This window comes from Saccopteryx bilineata, chromosome 4 (assembly GCF_036850765.1).
Source record: "Saccopteryx bilineata isolate mSacBil1 chromosome 4, mSacBil1_pri_phased_curated, whole genome shotgun sequence".
In the NCBI taxonomy this organism is placed as follows: domain Eukaryota; kingdom Metazoa; phylum Chordata; class Mammalia; order Chiroptera; family Emballonuridae; genus Saccopteryx; species Saccopteryx bilineata.
Genome location: NC_089493.1, coordinates 62,911,594 through 62,930,020, shown reverse-complemented (window position 1 = coordinate 62,930,020; position 18,427 = coordinate 62,911,594). Strand labels below are relative to the sequence as shown.

General features: G+C 38.4%; 1 protein-coding gene across 9 annotated transcripts in view; it reads left to right on the top strand.

Moving 5' to 3' along the window:
- Positions 1–18,427, top strand: part of TCF12 (transcription factor 12) — a 374,569-nt gene that overhangs the window by 259,791 nt on the left and 96,351 nt on the right. For all 9 annotated transcript variants that reach the window (XM_066276118.1, XM_066276120.1, XM_066276117.1 and 6 more), the window contains one exon: positions 1,283–1,347. In XM_066276118.1, the coding sequence (XP_066132215.1) occupies positions 1,283–1,347 (65 nt within the window). The remainder of the gene's footprint in view (positions 1–1,282; positions 1,348–18,427) is intronic.

The following is an 18,427-nucleotide window of genomic DNA, read 5'->3' as shown; positions in this document are numbered from 1 at the left end:
TAAGTGAATATATATTAAAAGGTTCAAAATATACATGGGAATCATGTATACTCACTTTATGATAATGGTTACCTTGGGGTCTTGGGTGAGATTTGAACTGTTTCTATACTGTTTTAATTTCTGAAAGAAAAGGAGAAAGGGACAAATGTTTACTATGAAGCAAATATGAGGAAAATGTAATTCTCACTAGTGGATATATATATAATACTGTTGGCTATATAAATATCAATTCTCTTGAACATATTTTAATGCTTTACAATTAAAAGAAAGTATTTAATAAAGTACATGCGACCCTGGCCAGTGGCTTAGTGGATAGAGCATTGGCCTGGCATATGAATATTCTGGGTTTGATTTTGGTCATGGCACACAAGAAAAGTAACCATCTGCTTCCCCCCATCACCATCTTCCATCTTATCTTCCCCTCCTGCAGCCAATGGCTCAGTTGGTTCTAGCTTGGCCCGCTTGCTGAAGATAGCTTTGTTGGAGCATATCAGCCTCAGGCGCTAAAAATAGCATGGTACTTGAGCCATTTACCCATGATGGGATTGCTAGGTGGGGCCCAGTCAGGGTGCATGTGGGAGTCTGCCTCACTATCTCCCATCCTCTCACCTAAAAAAAATTTAAAAATAAATAAAAGTCGCCTGACCTGGGGTGGCACAGTAGATAAAGCGTCAACCTGGAAACTCTGAGGTTGCCGGTTCAAAACCTGGGCTTGCCTGGTCAAGGCACATATGGGAGTTGATGCTTCCTGCTCCTCCTCTCTTTTCTCTCTCTCTCTCTCTCTCTCTCTTCCCTCTCTATAATGAATAAAGTATTTTAAAAATAAATAAATATCAAAAATAAAATACATGCTATTAAATGTAGAAAGTCAGAATTTGACTCTTAAACTGACTAGAATAATAAACTTTTTAAATTTTATTTGATTTTCTCTTATTTGTAATTTGTTCTCTATACTTCCAAACCTCAATATAATTACCATGAATGATCTGTACCAGTGGTTTTCAACCTTTTTACACTTGGGGACCAGTGAAAATAGGAGAATTATTTCGGGGACTAGTAATGCAGAAATCACCCTGAGCATAAGTGAATTCAACTAAGATCACTGGGTCTATAATTAATTTTCATACAACATTACGGTGGTTAACTCTTGTGCAAACTGGCACAAAACTTCTTGCAGACTGGCACCAGTCCTCATACTGGGTGTTGAAAAACACTGGTCTAGAAGTTAAATTCTCTCAACAAATAACGGTTTTTATATAAAATCATTTTCTTTGTTTTATAGGAAAAACATCAGAGAGGGGCTCATTTTCCCTGTATAGCAGAGACACTGGATTACCAGGCTGTCAGGTAAGTTTAATATTACAAGCTGTGAGGTAATTTCTTAACACATAAATAAAAATTCTAATGGAGTAGGTAGAAATTTATCCAATTTATTTTAGCATTATTTATGCCTTTTAATTTGTGACTGTGTTGAGTTTTTAGCAATTAATCATATTTTCTTATGCTCCCTCTACTTAAAATGCTTTCCCCTCCCCAATTCAACAGTCTTTCTGTATCCTCAGATTTTTTAAATTAATGTTCACTTTAACTGGAAGCAGAAAAGCAGTTATCTTCCTATTTCTTTCCAAAATGTTTATCATTTCCGAAAATGATTTTTTCATATTACTTCATAGAAAGTACAAAGTTGCTAATGCATTACATGAAGAGTATGCAAATGCTCTGTGTAGCTTGACTATTCTGTAATATTAAACTTGCTAATATTGGAATTATTTCAGCCCTACATCTATTCAAATTTTTAGGCTTTCTTTGGTCTTTTTACTTGGAAACTGTTTCGGTTCCTTCACCTTCCCTAGCATGTTGCTTGTCTAATAATGGTCATCTTCTCTGCCTTTCCCGGGTATCTGTAAACTGAGAATCCTGAACTCAGTTTACTGTAGATTCCCATCAGGTTCAAACGAAAAAAAAATAGAAAGCAAAAGTAGAATGTATTAAATTTGTTCTCTGCTGTCTGCGTGCACGCCTACTCTAATTCACACGTAAACATGTGAGCCAGTTTTTACTGTCATAAGAACACTACTCCATTTAACACATACATATCCCATAATTGTGCCATTCAGAATCAGATGACCTAGGTTCAAATCCCATCTCTACTAGTTAGGATCTGTGGTCATAAGAAAAGTCATTTAAACTTAAATTCCATCTCTGCATTGCTTTCCTCATTTGCAAAATAGAGGCATTTTTGCTTCCACCCACTTTGTAGGTCTCTGAAGATTTAACTTCCATGTATTTGTGAGAACATTTTACAAAATAAATGCATATTTTTCAAAGTTTTCAGTTCATGTAACCCACAAAACAAAAGTTATTTGAGCCCTTAATATTATTTTTAATAGACCAAAAAGTTTGAGAGCCCACTGGTCTAATGTTCATACTATGCTAAACGAGAGAAAAGCTATTGTAAGCTCTTTAAAACTATAGCTGCATCTAGCCTGACCTGTGGTGGCGCAGTGGATAAAGCGTTGACCTGGAAATGCTGAGGTCGCCAGTTCGAAACCCTGGGCTTGCCTGGTCAAGGCACATATGGGAGTTGATGCTTCCTGCTCCTTCCCCCTTCTCTCTCTCTGTCTCTCTCTCCCTCTCTCTCTCTCTCTCTCTCCTCTCTAAAAATAAATAAATAAAATTTAAAAAAATAATAAATTTAAAAAAAACTATAGCTGCATCTAGTAAATCATAGTTAATGCCTATATTAACAAGTGTTTACTTTCTAATATATGTTCTCTTGGTAAAGCTATTGCTATTTAGTTAAAATTGGTGGTAAGCTCTGTTTAATTCCCCAGTTTTGCAAAGATGAACCTTAACAGTTTTTTCCAAGGATTAATGTGTTTATATCAGATTTAATTCTCATACCAAAAAAATTATTTTAAATATATACACACATAGTGCTATAGTAGCCACCATTTACTCAGCATTAACTTAGCCCATAACATGAACACATTTAATCCTTTTAACAGTACCCATTTTGCAGATAAGTAAATGGATGTTCTACAGAGGTATTAAGTAAATTTACTTAAGGACCTACATCTAGCAAATGGTAAACCTTCTAAACTTATGCTTAATGTTTTTAACTATGGTATAACTATATTTTACCATAAAAATTTCTCAGATTTCTAGTCTGTCCCCTTACCATCCTTCCATTTTAACCTACTTGTTGGAGGAGGGGCCTGGAAATTTAAAAAAAAAATTTGTGCGACAGAGAGAGAGAGAGAGAGAGGGAGGGAGACAGAGAGAGGGACATATAGGGACAGAGAGGAAAGGAGAGAAATGAGAAGCATCAATTCTTCGTTGAGGCAACTTAGTTGTTCATTGATGGAAATATATATATATATATATATACACACACACACATATTCACACACATATACACATACATATACATATACATATTCATATACATATCCCCCCCCCCCCCCCCCCCGTAAGTGAGAAGCGGGAGGCAAAGAGACAGTCCCTCATGTGCCCCAACCGGGATATACCTGGCAAGCCCCCTACGGGGTGATGATCTGCCCATCTGGGGTCGTTGCTCCATTGCTCAGTAACCAAGCTATTTTAGCACTTGAGGTGAGGCCATGGAGCCATCCTCACGCCCGTTTCCAACTTGCTCCAATCGAGCCATGGCTGTAGGAGGGTAAGAGAAAGATAAGAGAGAGAGAAGGGAGAGGAGGAGGGGTGGAGAAGCAGATGGTCACTTCTCCTGTGTGCCCTGACAGGGAATTGAACTCAGGATATCCACACACTGGGCCAATGCTCTACCACTAAGCCAACCAGACGGGCCAAAATATATATTTTTCAACAAGTGCCTCAAGTGATCTAATTGACATGGACTAGAGATTATGCTTTGAGAAACCCATTTCCTTTGTATACACTAAATATAAACATATATAGAGTACAAAAAGGAAGAAACTATAAGATTATTGTTTAACAAACATTTTACAGGGATCAGGCAGGCCTGTGGAAAAGAAAAAATTAGCCCTGGCCAGATAGTTCGATTGGTTGGAGCGTCATCCCAGAGCACAAAGGTTGCTGGTTTGATTCACCAGTCAGGGCACATACAGGAGCAGCTCAATGTTTTTGTCTCTTTCTTTACCTCTCTCTCAAAAAAATTTAAGGTTACTAGAATGTATGAAATATAAAATAGCATTGCTATATACAAGAAGATTTAAAAGTATTCAAGTGAGGGAAAGAGTTGTTTCTGAAGAATTCACAGAAGCAGTGCATGAAGCCCCAAGAAGGAAGTCCAAAATTCAATACAGAGGAATGATGATTATACTGCATCCAGGGCAAATACTCCCATTGAAGACACAAGGGCTCTTAAAGCAAGTAAAGGGATTCCTCACTGTTGAAAGAACAGTGCCATTTATTATTGTTATTTAGCTCTCCCTATGCTGCAATTTATACCAGAAATTTTGATGAGAGGCACCAGCTGATTTGAGGCCTAAGTAGAATGCTCAGGAAATTCATGAGTTAAAAGAGATGTATCATTTTCCTTGAAAGAAATACCTATATTCCAAACTATTTATTATAATAGGCCAGAGAAGAAAGAAATACACTGAATCTACTAATTGGCTTCCATTTTGTCTTCCTTTTTCACAAGTAACATGAAGATCAACTCTACAATGACAACACAAGGAAATAGAAATAGTGACTAAGAAATTGTATCCAAACCCCACTTGAAACCATTTTTCTTCAACATAATCCCTCCAAGGAACATTAACCCTGCTATTAATGTACATAGAATCCTGCTGATATACTGCAAAATTCAGGCTAATTTAATAATGCCTGATGGGCCTTACTTCATGTTAAAATGATGTAATAATATGTTGCTAAATGAGTCTCCTCATATTACCATCACAGCAATCACATAACTGATGAGCCATTAAAAAGAAACTGGTGTAGCAGTATTACTGGAAACAATGATAGATCAGATCGTTCTGCATTTGAATTTAATTGATTCAATACAGAGCACAGAAGCCAACATCTTTATTAACAATAGGGACAGTACTTTAAAAATCAGTCATGAAGTGAAAAATCCTTTTATCATTACAATAGTGTCTCATTAAGACCTCTTAAGTATTTTGTATATTTAACTAGTTTGTATATGTTTTTCTCTAAGTGTTAATTAAGACCTGGAAAAGGAAGGGTCTTATTTTTTTCCAGAGATTTAAGTTTCATTACAGTTCAGATAGTGTAGCCTTGAAAAAATGACAGTTAACATTAAAAACTTAGTTAATACTTAGTTATTTGGATATTTACCTAAAACGTTTGCTTCTTTACCATCCTCTTTTTCCATCATAGCCAATCTATATATAGACATTTGATAATGATAAAATGATGAGTCAATACATCAGGAAGATAGAACAATAATACAATGTATAGACCTAATCATGGAACTTCTAAATAAACGAAGCAAAAATTGATAAAGAAATAAATTCACAATTACAGTTAAATATTTGAATAACTCTCTCAACAATTGTCAGACTAGACAAAAACTTAGTCAAGACATAGAACTAAATGAACTGTGAACTACCTTGACCTAAGTGATGTTTAATAGAACTCTACTCCTAACAACTGAAGAATATAAATTCTTCTTAAAGGTACTTGTTATATTCAACAGGACTGAACCGTATGCTGGTTTATAAAACTAGCATATTGACACTGCTGTCAATATAGTGTCAATATATTGAAAAGTTTTGAAAACACAAAAGAATTAAGTCAGTTAAACACCAGAAACTTGGAAATTTAAAAACCCATGTCTAAGCCATGGCTGGATAACTCAATTGGTTAGAGCATTATCCCAAAGTGCAGAGGTTACTGGTTCAATCCCCAGTCAGGGAACATGCAGGAACAAATAGATGTTCCTATCTCTCTCTCCCTCTTTCCCTCCCTCCCTCTCTCCCTCCACCTTTCCTTCCTTCTCTTGTTAAAATCAATCAATAAAAAAATTTTTAAATGTCTAAAAAACCCATGGTTCTAAAAAGAAATCACAAAGGAATTTAGAAGATATTTTTAACTAAATTACATTAATATATAACAAAATTTGTTGGTGCACCTAAGGCAGTGCTCAGAAGAAAAGGTATAGCTTTAAATGCTTGTATTGAAAAGAGGTTCTGGCCCTGGCTGGTGGCTCTGTGGACAGATTGTCATTCCAGCATGTGGCCATCCTGGGTTCATTTCCTAGTTAGAGCACACAGTATGGCCTCAGGCACTAAGGATAGCTTAGTTAGTCCAGGCAAGTCAGCCTCGGGTGCTAAAAATAGCTCAATACTTGAGCATTGACCCTAGATGGGGTTGGTTGCAGGGTAGATTCTGGTCGGTACATGTGAGAGTCTGCCTCATTATCTCCCATCCTCTGACCTTAAAAAAATAAAAAAGGAAAAAGAGGTTCTATAGTACATGACCTGAGGTTCTGCCCTAGGATGTTTGAAGAAAGAATAACAGAATTAGTGGAAGGGAGGCAATAGTACAAATAAAAGCAGAAATCAGTGTAATATATAATTCAAATAATAGGAAAAACTAACAAAGCCAAACTTGATTTGAATGGACCCATACAATTAATAACTCCTAGAAAGACTAATACAGAAGGTAAGTGAGAATGAGGGGGAAAGCACACAAATTATCAATACAGGAATGGAAGAGAAATTTATCATTGTACATAAATTTACAAAGGTAGTATGGAGATATTGTGAATAACTTAATTCAGTAAATTTGACAACTTAGATGAAATAGACAAATTCCTTAAAAAATGCTTACCGCCTGACCTGTGGTGACGCAGTGGATAAAGCATTGAACTGGAACACTGAGGTCACTGGTTCAAAACCTTTGACTTGCCTGGTCAAGGCACATACAGGAAGCAACTACTATGAGTTGATGCATCCTGTTTCTTCACCCTCTTTCTCTCTCTCCCTCTTTTATTCCCTCTCTCTCCTCTCTCTCAAAATCAATAAATAAAATCTAAAAAAAATAAACTGTTAAGAAAAATGCTTACCAACAAGAGACAAGATGAAACAAAGTCTGAATAGCCCTGTATTTATTAATGAAAGTAAATTTATTTCAGAAACTTTCCCACAAAGAAAACTTGATAGTCATATGGTTTCACTGCTGAATTTTTTCAGATGCTTAGGAGAGGAGGGGGGGAGCTTATACAAACTATTTTCAAAAATAGAAGAGGAGGGAATACTTTGTATCATTTTATGAGGTGAAAACCACCCTGATCCTCAAACTGTGTATCTGGTTTGTACCAGAAATGAAAGTTTAGCTTAATATTAATAATCAGTTTCATTTACCACATTAACAGGATTAAGAAAAACAATATAATTTTTTCTATGGACATAGAAAAGGTATTTGACAAATTCAAATACTCATGATAAAACCTCTCAACAAACTAAGCATAGAAAACAGCTTCCTTACTTTGATAAAAGACATTCATTAAATATCTATAGCTAAAAGTTAACTTCATGGTAAAAGACTAATGGTTTTCTTCCAATATTAGGAAAAAAGTAAGAATTTTCATTCTCATCAATTGAATTTAATGTCTTGTCCAGTGTAATAAGACAAGAAAAAGAAGGCATAAAAATTGGAAAGGAATAAAGCTGAATTTGCAGATGACACGTTTGTCTACATGGGAAATCCTAAAGAATCATCAAAAAAAAAAAAAACTTCTGGAACTAATAAATACTATTTGCCATGTCACAAAGCCAATCTAAAAACTCCAGTTGTATTTCTATATACTAGCAATGAACGATTATAAAACAATTAACCAAATAGTGCCATTTTTTTTTTTTCATTTTTCTGAAGCTGGAAACAGGGAGAGACAGTCAGACAGACTCCTGCATGCGCCCGACCGGGATCCACCCGGCACGCCCACCAGGGGCGACGCTCTGCCCACCAGGGGGCGATGCTCTGCCCATCCTGGACGTCACCATGTTGCGACCAGAGCCACTCTAGCACCTGAGGCAGAGGCCACAGAGCCATCCCCAGCACCCGGGCCATCTTTGCTCCAGTGGAGCCTTGGCTGCGGGAGGGGAAGAGAGAGACAGAGAGGAAAGCGTGGCGGAGGGGTGGAGAAGCAAATGGGTGCTTCTCCTGTGTGCCCTGGCCGGGAATCGAACCCGGGTCCTCCGCACGCTAGGCCGACGCTCTACCGCTGAGCCAACCGGCCAGGGCAATAGTGCCATTTATAATTAACAAAAAAGCTTAAAATACTGAAGGATAAATCTAGTAAAATATTGTAGAACTTCAACAAGCAAAACTATGAAAATATAGTAGTTCCCCCTTACCCATGGAGGATATGTTACAAGACACCCAGTGGATGCTGAAGCTGAAACCATGGATAGTACTGAACCTTGTATGTATACTATGTTTTTTCCTATAATACATACTTAAGGTAATGTTTAATTTATAAATTATGCATAATAAGAGATTAATATGACTAATAATAAAATAGAACAGTTATAACATTATACTGTAATAAAAATTATGTGAATGTGGTTTTTCTGTCTCTAAAAATATAGTAACCCCCTCCCCCCCTGCCCCTTTATCCAGTTTTGTTTTCTGTGGTTTTAGTTACTTGCTCAATTGTGATCTGAAAATATTAAATGGAAAATAACAGAAATAAACAATTCATAAATTTTAAGTCATGTGCTGTTCTAAGTAACATGATGAAATCTTGTGCTGGCTCTGTCCCACCCAGGATGTAAATGATCCCTTTGTCTAGTGTATCTATGCTGCATATGCTACCCACCCCTTACTCACTTAGCAGCCTTTTTGGTTATCAGATTGTGTTCAAGTAATTCTTCTTTTACTTAATAATGGTCCCCGAGTACAATAGTAGTGATACTAGCAATCTCGATATGCCAAAGAGAAGCCATAAAATGCTTTCTTCAAGTGAAAAGGTATGTGTGTGTGTGTGTGTGTATTTATGTATGTATGTATGAATGTATAGGAAAGGACACAGTATGTATAGGGTTTGGTGTTAGCCACTGTTCTGTATTGTTCTCACTTCTCTTGATGATGGAAGATCCTGAAATACGTATGTGATGAGATGAAGTAAGGTGATTGACAGTAAACATTATGACATAGCATTAGGCTACTATTGACCTTCCAACAATTCCTAGCGAGCAACTTTACGGCTGCTTATGGTCACCATGGGATTTCATCATGCTACTCCAAATGGCACACAACCTAAAATTTATGAATTATTTATTTCTGTAATTTTTCACTTAATATTTTCTGGACCATGCTTGACCACAGATAACTGAAACCACAGAAAGTGAAATTAAAGGTAAGGTAGGATTACTGTAGTGCTGAGAGAAATCAAGATCTAAATAGAGAGATATGCCATGTTCATGAACTAGAAAACTCAGTATCATTTAGATCTTGGTTCCATTCAACTATAGACTTAATTCAGTCCCAGTCAGAATTCCAGCAGGTTCTTATAGACATTGAGACATTGACAAGATTATTTAAAAGTTCATTTGAAAAAGCACAGAAATAAGAACCAAAATAAATCTGAAAGGAGAAAGGACTTCTTTTAGCTGACTTAAAGACTTATTACAAAGCAGTGCTAAACAAGACAGTGTAGTATTTCTATAAAGATTGACAAATAGATCATAGAATAAAACAGAGTCCAGAAAGGAACCCATACCTACATGGTAAGTGATGTTTGATAAGAGCACCCCATGCCTGACCAGGCAGTGGCACAGTGGATAGAGTGTGGAACTGGGACACAGAGGACCAAGGTTCGAAACCCCGAGGTCGCCGACTTGAGCATGGGATCATAAACATGACCCCATAGTTGCTGGCTTGAGCCCAAAGGTCGCTGGGTTGAACAAGGGCTCATTTCCTCTGCTGTAGCCCTCCCGCACCCCACCCTCACCCCCGGGTCAAGGCATATATGAGCAAGCAATCAATGAACAACTAAGGAGACTAAGGAGCTGCAACAAAGAATTGATGCTTCTCATCTCTGTCCCTTCCTGTCTGTCTGTCCCTATCTGTCCCTCTCTCTGTCACACACAAAAAAGAGCACCCTAGCAATTTAGAGAGAAAAGAAACACTTCTTTTTAACCTATGGTGCTGAAACAAGTGTATGCCAATTTTTTTTTTTTTCTGAAGTTGGAAATGGGGAGACAGACAGACTCCCACATGTGCCCGAACGGGATCCACCCAGCATGCCCACTAGGGGGCGATGTTCTGTTGCGACCAGAGCCATTCTAGCGCCTGAGGCAGAGGCCATGAAGCCATCCTAAGCACCTGGGCCAACTTTGCGCCAGTGGAGCCTCGGCTGCCAGAGAGGAAGAGAGAGACAGAGAGGAAGGAGAGGGGGAGGGGTAGAGAAGCAGATGGGCGCTTCTCCTGTGTGCCCTGGCCGGGAATCGAACCCAGGACTCCTGCACACCAGGCTGACGCTCTACCACTTAGCCAACCAGCCAGGGTGTATGCCAATATTTTTAAAACTCAATCCTACCTTATACCATACACAGTCACAAGTTTGAGATATATATATTGACTTAAAAATGAAAACTAAAATAATTAAGTTGCTAGGGAAAAGGTAGATGGACATCTTTGCCACTTCAGGGAAAATCACAATCTCTTAGGGAAGACACAGAAAGCATAAAACATAAAAGAAAACTTGATAAATTGAACCTAATCAGAATTTAAAACTTGTATACATCAAAAACTGACAAGAGAATGAAAAGAGAAGCCACAGACAGGAGAAGGAATTTGCAACACATACAGTGTGTCCGTAAAGTCATGGTGCACTTTTGACCAGTCACAGGAAAGCAACAAAAGACGATAGAAATGTGAAATCTGCACCAAATAAAAGGAAAACTCTCCCAGTTTCATACATATTCAGTGCAGTTCAATGTGGGCTCATGCACAGACTTAGGGCTCCTTAGGTAGCTATCCCGTATAGCCTCTGCAGACTCATCACTGACTGATGGCCTACCAAAACAGGGTTTCTCCACCAAACTGCTGGTTTCCTTCAACTGCTTATCCCACCAAGTAATATTATTCCTATGTGGTGGCGCTTCGTTATAAATGCGCCAATATTCACGTTGCACTTTGGTCACAGATTCGAATTTAGTGAGCCACAGAACACACTGAACTTTCCTCTGTACCATCCACATCTCGACTGGCATGGCCGTGGGCTGCTCCACTATATACACGGTGTTACATCATCATCTGTGCATGTGCACTTGCTGCCACATCATTCTACAGAAACTGGGAGGGTTTTCCTTTTATTTGGTACAGATTTCACATTTCTGTCGTCTTTTGTTGCTTTCCTGTGACCGGTCAAAAGTGCACCATGACTTTACGGACACACTGTATATCTAACAAAGGACTTGTGTACATAATGATCCCTGACAACTAAATAGTGATAAACAAGCAACTCAATTTTTTTTTTTTTGCAACTCAATTTTTTAAATGGGCAAAACACCTGAGTAGACACTTCATAGAAGAAGATGCACAAGTGGACAATCCACACATCAGAAAAGGTCCACCTTGGCCCTGGCCCAGTAGCTCAGTTGGTTAGAGTATTCTCCCAGTATGCCAAGGTTGTGGGTTTGATCCCAATCAGGGCACATACAAGAATCAACCAATGAATGTGTGAATAAGTAGAACGACAAATCTCTCTCTTTCTCTCTTCTTTCCCTCTTCTTTCCTTCTTTCTTTCTAAAAATTCATTTTTTAAAAGATTTTATTTATTGATTTTAGAGGGTGTATACATGGAGAAAGGCGGAGGGAGGATCAGGAAGCTTCAACTCAAAGCAGTCGCCTCTCTCATGTGCCTTGACCAGGCAAGCCCAGAGTTTTGAACTGGTGAGCTCTGCATTTCAGGTCAACACTCTATCCACTGCACCACCATAGGTCAGGCTCTAAAAATTAATTTTTTCAAAAAGTCCACATTATTAGCTCTTGGACACATGAAAATTAAAACCACAGTGACATACCAGCACATACTTACCAGAATAACTAAAATTAAAAGGTGATACATTGCCAGTAGGACTGAAATGGTACACTGACTTTAGAAAACCGGTGGTTTCTTATAAAGTTAAATATGCCTTCATCCCATTACTCAGCAGTTTTACTCCCAGGTACTTATCAAGAGAAGTGAAAACATTGTTCATGAAAGCTTTCCTCAAAAATGTCTGTAGGCTCTGGCCAGGTGGCTCAGGAAATAGTGTCACAGGTTCAACCTCATGGTCAGGGCACCTGTGAGAAGCAGTGAGTATACAGCTAGATAGAGCAACTGAGTGAAACAATGAGTTGATCCTTCTCTCTCTCCCCCACTGCCTTGTTCTCTCTCTTTCAAATCAAAGGAAAAATTTTTTTTTTATTGTTTGTAGCAGCTTTATTTATTGTAGCCTAAAACTGAAAACAACCAAGATGTTCATTAGCAGGAAAGGAGATAAATGGACCTGTGTTAATGTTCACATATTGAATATACAGTGTTCCCTCGTCTATCACAGTGGTTAGGTTCCAGAACCACCCCCCCATAGGTGAAAATCCACAAAGTAGCGACCTTATATTTATTTTATTATTTATATATTTTTAAGGCCTTATAAACCCTCCCTACACTCTTATAAACCTTTTCAATTTTTTAGGCTAAAAAATGCTTATTTTACCACAAAAGTAATTAAAATAACAAATATATAAAAATATCTGTATACCACAAAATCCCATGATATAGCAAAAAATCCACGATACACAATTAGATATATACAATTTAAAAATCTGATACAGGGAGACCATGAAAAGTGAACCGTGATATGACCAGGGATGACTGTACTCAGCAATAAAATGGAGTGATATAATTATCTCATAATGTTATGCTGAGTGAAAGAAGTCAAATCTCAAAAATACTGTATAACTCCCTTTATATGAACATCTATGTTGGGGAAACTGTCATGTGTTGATAAAATTCAAATCAGTGGTTGCTAATGGGAGAAGGGTTCTAACGAAAAGGAAGGGACTCCTATTTCCAAGGTGATGGAAATGTCTTGTGTCTTGATATGCATTGATTAAGTAGTACACTTAAGTTGTGAACATTTTATTGTTTTAGTTTGTTTTTTTTTTAAATGAAAAGAAATCCCATTTACAGTAGCATCTAAAAACTTAAAATACTTAGGAACAAAATATAACAAGACATGCCTAGAAAAATTTAAAAAGACATAAGCAAATGCAGAGATGTATCATGTTTATGAACAGGAAGACAGTATTCTAATGTCAGTTCTTCCCAAATTGATCTGTAGATTAATTGCAATCCTAAATATAACCCTACCAAAATATTGGGGGGGGGCAGCGGGTTTACGTGCATGTGCATGTAGGAATTTACAAGCTGATTTAAAAGTAAATTGGAAATAAAAAGGACCTAGAATACCCAAAGCAGTCTTGGAAAGTGAAGAGCAAAATTGAAGAATTTGTTACTTGACTATTATAAATGAATACCTCGTATAAAGCTACTGTATTATAATTAAGCACCATACAAGCATTGTTAAGAAATATGACATTAGAATAAAATAGAGCCCAATACACCTATACTTTTGGAGTTTGTTTTGTGATAAGGCTGTTATATGCAAAGCAGTCCCCAAACACCAGATGCACCGAGAGGCCAAATAACGAGGCAGACAAGTCCAGCTTTTCGGTTTAAGACTCATGAATTGGGGATTTACATACAGAAAGCAGTCTCAGGCTGCATGCAGCAAGATGAATGGATCTTTATTCTTTGCACACCCCCCCCAGATCAATGACTTGTATCTCCTAAGCCAGAGGTCCCCAAACTACGGCCCGTGGGCCGCATGCGGCCCCCTGAGGTCATTTATCCGGCCCCTGCCGCACTTCTGGAAGGGGCACCTCTTTTATTGGTGGTCAGTGAGAAGAGCTTAGTTCCCATTGAAATACTGGTCAGTTTGTTGATTTAAATTTACTTGTTCTTTATTTTAAATATTATATTTATTCCCGTTTTGTTTTTTTACTTTAAAATAAGATATGTGCAGTGTGCATAGGGATTTGTTCATTGTTTATTTTATAGTCCAGCCCTCTAACGGTCTGAGGGACAGTGAACTGGCCCCCTGTGTAAAATGTTTGGGAACCCCTGTCCTAAGCAGTGAGAATGTGTGAATGATCACAAGAACCAGGTGTGGGGGGGCTCTGGTGCCAGAGTAAGTTAAGAGATCCCCTCGCTGCACAGAGAGAGCATATGAGTTGAGAAAAGCAAGGGAGTTAAGGTTCCAGGTTCACCCAGATGTCAGCGTGGTATTAGCTTTAAGATGAAGTCACTTATGTTCCACACAGAGATAATTTGATTTCAACAATGTTTGCTGAAGTAGTCTGATGGGGAAAGGAAAGATTTTTCAACAAAAAAATACAGTAGCAAGTGGATATTCATCTGGACAAATATGGATGTCTTTTCTTTTCTCACACTAAACACAAAAATTATTCAAGATGGATCCTAGACCTAAATGTAAAAGCTAAAAACTACAAAGATTTAAGAAGAAAACATAAAAGAATATTTTCTCAATTTCGGAGTAAGCAAAGGTTTTTTACACAGAATACAGAGAAAAATAACCACAAAAGAAAATATGGTAAATTAGACTTCATCAAAATTAAAGACTTCTGCTATCAAAAAGCATAGATATAAGAACAAAAACAAAACAGACAAGCCACAGAGCTGGTGTCAGTATTTATAAAACAGGTATCTGACAAAGGACTCATATCCAAGATGTAGAAAGAGCCCCTGGACTCTATAACAAGGTTACCCAAGACTTCTATAGTTTTTCTCCTTATGACAGGAGTTTTAAGTGCAGTGGATAAACAAATTTCCAATCCCTTCTAGACTGGTGATGCTGTGATCATTTCAAGAACAGGATCATTCCTAGTGGATAGCATGATTATAAGCTGCTACATAAAAGACAATATGGTATAACTTCTCTTTCTTTCTTCTCCTTCCTCTTCCCCCAATATGGCTTCTCTCCTCCAAAAACAATTCCTTAGCCAGTGAGCTGACAGTTTTACAATTTGAACTGTTACTTAATATGGTGATTTCTGACCGTGTATATAAAGAAAACCCTAAAGGATGGGATCAGTAGAATAATGATGCAGCCTAAGAGACCCCTAAGAATATATGAAAGTCTTACTGCTGTAGGGGAGCAAAGTTTTCCTCAACCCTGTTAGGGTCCCCGGCTGGGTCTAAAAAACAAACCGACAAAGACAGATTAACAGAAGAAAAACATAAGATTTATTTAATAATAATTTTACATGACACAGGAGCCGTCATAAGGAACTGAAAGGAAAGACCTATTTACTTTTATGCTAAGTCTGATGAAGAGTGGACATAGTTATGGAGGAGTATGATAGATAAAGGAATCTGAGGGACTTGTAGTAAATTGGGGGAAACTTACTAAGTCCTGTTTGTCGGCATCCCTTTGTCTTTGGAGATGAAGATGCTCTTTTCCTCTGGGTACAGGAAGGGTAGCTGTCTCCCTGAAGATGTGATGGCCTGTTTCAGGGAAGAAGGCTGCGGGGCGGGGGCGGGCTCAAAGTCAGCTTCCTGCTTCTGTGAATTTCTCAAACTCCTCAATTTAAAGTATTCAATAAGTCAAGGGTGGTACATCCTAAACTCATTGCTGCTTTTACTTTTTAAGTTTTTAAGTTGCTAAGACAGAATTTTTAATGCATTTTAAATGACTTCAGCAACCCTAATTGTTTAATCTCTAGATATAATTTGTGTCTTAGGGAGTGTTTGACATGACTTGCTTTATTTCAAACCTACTTTTAATAAAAAATAAGTGAGTTTTACACAGAGGGTTTATTACACAAACCTGTATCTTATAACATAATATATGCGTTGTATTTTGCATTTTATGGGCTAGAATTTTTGCAATTTTAGTATTCTTTATTTTTAATTAAAAGAATTCCTTATTCCTTGAGGACTGTTGTGCCTTTAATAACTATGGCGTTTCCAATTCTCAAAGATTTGTTGCAACTTCTGTTTTAAGCAGACCAAATTCACTTACAATTTAAATGTTCCATCTTTTCTTTCATGCTTTTTTCTTACTGGGTAAAAAATGTCAAGGAAACAACTTTATACATTACAGTATTTGCTTAACATATAGAATCAAATCAACAAATATTTATTTGTTTTACATGTATAAGGACCTGGGCCAGGCAGCAACATAAAAAAAATTAGTGTTGTCCTCAAGAAGGTTATATTCTAGTTGGGGAAGACCAGCTGTGTACACACAGAAAAATTAATTAAGATTACAAAAGGCTCCATATCAAATCTCAAGTAGGTAGTAAGTTAGAAGAAAAAATAAATAAATGTAATTTTGATATCAAGAAAGTTTAGAACTGCCCTGGCCGGTTGGCTCAGCGGTAGAGCGTCTGCCTAGCGTGTGGAGGACCCGGGTTCAATTCCCGGCCAGGGCACACAGGAGAAGCGCCCATTTGCTTCTCCACCCCTCCGCCGCGCTTTCCTCTCTGTCTCTCTCTTCCCTTCCCGCAGCTAAGGCTCCATTGGAGCAAAGATGGCCCGGGCGCTGGGGATGGCTCTGTGGCCTCTGCCTCAGGCACTAGAGTGGCTCTGGTCGTGACATGGCGACGCCCCGGAGGGGCAGAGCATCACCCCCTGGTGGGCAGAGCGTCGCCCCATGGTGGGCGTGCCGGGTGGATCCCGGTCGGGCGCATGCGGGAGTCTGTCTGTCTCTCCCTGTTTCCAGCTTCAGAAAAATGAAAAAAAAAAAAAAAGAAAGTTTAGAACTCTAAGATCTTGAAGGATCAGTAGAATTTGACAGAATAGAGAGGAGGACATCTTGAAGAAAGATTAGAGTCAGTCATATTTAACACACATCATGCAGTTGCTTCTTAATTTTCTCCCACCAAAACTAAATTTTGTGAGGGCAGGGTCATGGCTACTTACTTATATTTCACAGTCATCTAGCTCTGTGCCTGACAAATAGAAGATTTCAATGAATACCTTTTAATAAATGTATTTATATTTTAAAAGAAAAAAAATAAGTGAATAGTAGCGTTTTCATTTGGCTTGAATGGAGTATTTATTTAGATAAACGGTGTAAGATGTTTAATTTTTTTTATTTTTTATTTTTATTTTTTGTATTTTTCTGAAGCTGGAAACAGGGAGGCAGGCAGGCAGACTCCCGCATGCGCCTGACCGGGATCCACCCGGCATGCCCACCAGGGGGCGATGCTCTGCCCATCCAGGGCGTCGCTCTGTTGCGACCAGAGCCACTGTAGCACCTGAGGCAGAGGCCATGCAGCCATCCCCAGCGCCCGGGCCATCTTTGCTCCAATGGAGCCTTGGCTGCAGGAGGGGAGGAGAGAGACAGAGAGGAAGGAGAGGGGGAGGGGTGGAGAAGCAGATGGGCGCTTCTCCTGTGTGCACTGGCTGGGAATCGAACCCGGGACTTCCGCACGCCAGGCCGACTCTCTACCACTGAGCCAACCAGCCAGGGCCTAAATTTTTAAGGGCAATGCTTGAACAGGTAACTGAAGAGTTTGTATTTTACCCTATAATGGTTTGTAATTGGACATGTAGCATGAGGTAAAATACAAGTGTTTCTTAGAAAGTGAGCTCTAGTTCAGGATATATAAGATAATTTATAAACTGGAGACAAACTATTTGAGATGTTATTGTTATAGGCCACATATGAAGAACAGTGAGATGGCAAGTAATTTAGTTATATTTTAATATATCTGCAGGTATATAAAAAGATAATTTTTAAAAAATAGGTTAAATTAGGCCCAAGCCAGTTGGCTCAGTGGTAGAGCGTCAGCCTGGCATGCAGGAGTCCCAGGTTTGATTCCCGGCCAGGGCACACAGGAGAAGCACCCATCTGCTTCTCTACCTCTCCCCCCTCCTTCCTCTCTGTCTCTCTCTTCCCCTCCCACAGCCAAGGCTCCATTGGAGCAAAGTTGACCCGGGTGCTGAGGATGGCTCTGTGGCCTCTGCCTCAGGCACTAGAATGGCTCTGGTTGCAACAGAGCGATGCCCCAGATGGGCAGAGCAAGCCGGGTGGGCAAGCCAGATGGATCCCGGTTGGGTGCATGCGGGAGTCTGTCTGACTGCCTCCCAGTTTCCAACTTCAAAAAAATACAAAAAAAAAAAAGTAAAATTATATGCAAAGATAAAGAGAATTATAGGCCATAAATTCTATTAGATTAGAACTTAGGGTGTCAAAAGAACCCTATAAATAATTTTAAGAGATTTCCCCCTCATTGAATCACTGCTATAAAGTCAAGCTTGGTTTTCAAAATATAAATTAATGTTTTCTGTGAAAATAATTAGATAAACTCATGACTCCTACAGATATGAGAATGAACATGTATGCAGATTTTATCTCATCAGTGAAGAAAT